Raw genomic sequence first — 2281 nt, forward strand, 5'->3', positions numbered from 1 at the left:
TCCTCGTCCACCTCGTCCACCCCGTCCACCCCGTCCTCCTCGTCCTCCTCGTCCACCTCGTCCTCCTCGTCCTCCTCGTCCACCTCGTCCACCTCGTCCTCCTTCCTCTGCAGACTTCATCGCTCTTCAATACTTCTTCACCTGACGTCCTTCTTTGCTGCATTTATAATAACAATGGCCACTAGAGGTCGCTGCCTAACAAGAAACCTCAACACGGTCGTAATAAGCTGATTCCACAGTGAAACCAAACTAAACAAACTAAAAAAAGTGAATGTTGAATACATTTTCAATGATTCAAGATGGTTTCTCTCCATTTCTGTCATTCCTGTCACGGCGATGTTTGTATCACATCTACGTCCAATGACTTCTGATGAAGAAGTGTCTCCATAAATGAGAAGAGGACACTTCAGGGACATGGACCAAAGACGTCTGATGAGAACACGAGACATTCGCAAACAAAATCAAGGGACGAACGAGTCGATAAAAAAAGAAGTTAATCGTACCTCTCATGGCGCCATCATCAGTGAACAGGTGTACATTACTCACCTCTATATAATCTCACCTCCTCCCCGTTCGCCTCCGTCTCTGCTCTCGTCCAAATTGCCTTGCTCATCACTTCCGTCTCGTTTCCTGTGCAGCCGAGGTGTCCTGCTCCTCTCAGCTGCAGACAGAGTTCATCTTTAGGTTGATGGTTTTTACCTAAAACTCCCGACGCTTCCTGCCGAGCGCTCCATCTGTCTCCCTCCCTCTCTGCACCCGAGAGAGGGAGGGAGAGACGAGTGAAAGTTTCTCAGGGTAAACAAAGGTTAAAGCTGTTCCTCTTCTTCTTCTTCTTCTTCTTCTTCTTCTTCTTCTTCTCTGGTCCTCTCAGGTGGGCGTTCACTCTCATCATCATCTCGTCCTACACGGCCAACCTGGCAGCGTTTCTCACCGTGCAGAGGATGGAGGTTCCCATCGAGTCTCCAGACGATCTTGCCGACCAAACCAACATCCAGTACGGGACGATCCACGGAGGCTCCACCATGACCTTCTTCATGGTGAGGCCCAGTTTATTCAGATTGTATTTATTTGTGTATATTGTAGAATGAATAAACATTTTAATCTGTTGCGATCTCCTCCTCCGGCAGAACTCGCGGTACCAGACGTACCAGCGCATGTGGAACTACATGTACTCCAAGCAGCCCAGCGTGTTCGTGAAGAGCACCGAGGAGGGCATCGCTCGAGTCCTCAACTCCAAGTACGCCTTCCTGATGGAGAGCACCATGAACGAGTACTACCGCAGCCTCAACTGCAACCTGACGCAGATCGGAGGCCTGCTGGACACCAAAGGATACGGCATCGGCATGCCTCTGGGTGAGTGAGCGCGAGACCACGACGTGTTCTGCACGAGAAAAAACATTGTTTCTGAATATCTGAAGCGTTTTTAATGATCATCTTCTGTATCGATGCACCGATAACCAGCTGCACCTCCTCACACGCACATTTACAAAGATATTTCATGTTTACTGCGGTCAGTCTGCTCGCCAAGAAAAAGTCGCACCTCGTTTACGTCCTCGACTTAAGAAAATAGTATCGAATATTAATATCTTGTATCGTAGTTAAATGTGAATGTGACCTGAATGTTTCGAAGCTTCTACGTCTCGATCTCAGCAGCCCTATTTCTGCAACGTATGACCACATTTTGCAAGCTGAACCTTGTCAGATATGAAGCGATATGAAAGGCTCAGAGGTCAGGAGCCGCAGAGAAGCCTCTCACACTGATGGATCGGCCATCGGAAGCAATTTGGGGTTCAGTCTGACCCAAGGACCCTCCGACATGCAGCTGGAGAATCGAAGGATCGAACCGTCGACGTGCAGCCTCGGTGCCGGATGTCTCGCTGAGCTGCTCTCAAAGACCTGAAGTGTGATTGCTGAAAGCTTCAGCACATGTTCAGGAGACGACTGGCATCAAACCGCCGGAGATTAGTGGACAGCGCGCTCCAACACTTGAGCCACAGCTGCCACAGCAGGTCACCATCTCTGTTTCCAGTCTTGATGCTGAGCTTCATGCTAAGCTATCCAGCTGTTAGTGATATCCATGTTATAACGCTCAGCAAGGAACTGAACTCACTCTGATTGAAGTTTGGCTTTGATTGCAGGAGTATTTTTACAGTCTAGTATTTCTATTTTTACTTAAGTAAAGTATCCGAGTACTTCGTCCACCTTTTCTCAAACCTTCCCTCTGAGTCTTATAAACCTCGGTTGTGAGCGTCCGGCCCCGTCAGGAGATCTAACATCAGAT

At 48.7% G+C, this 2281-nt stretch overlaps 1 protein-coding gene across 1 annotated transcript; it reads left to right on the plus strand.

The window, feature by feature from the left end:
- Positions 1-871: 871 nt before the first annotated feature.
- LOC311254074 (glutamate receptor ionotropic, kainate 4-like) lies at positions 872-1353 on the plus strand (the record flags this gene model as incomplete). The annotated part of the gene is made up of 2 exons (XM_084384490.1): positions 872-1037; positions 1128-1353. Coding segments are annotated over 2 exons (392 nt in total), but the record flags the coding sequence as incomplete, so codon positions are not given.
- Positions 1354-2281: the final 928 nt, after the last annotated feature.

The sequence above is a fragment of the Pagrus pagrus genome, assembly GCF_965226575.1.
Source record: "Pagrus pagrus genome assembly, contig: HAP1_SCAFFOLD_554, whole genome shotgun sequence".
NCBI classification, from domain to species: Eukaryota; Metazoa; Chordata; class Actinopteri; order Spariformes; family Sparidae; genus Pagrus; species Pagrus pagrus.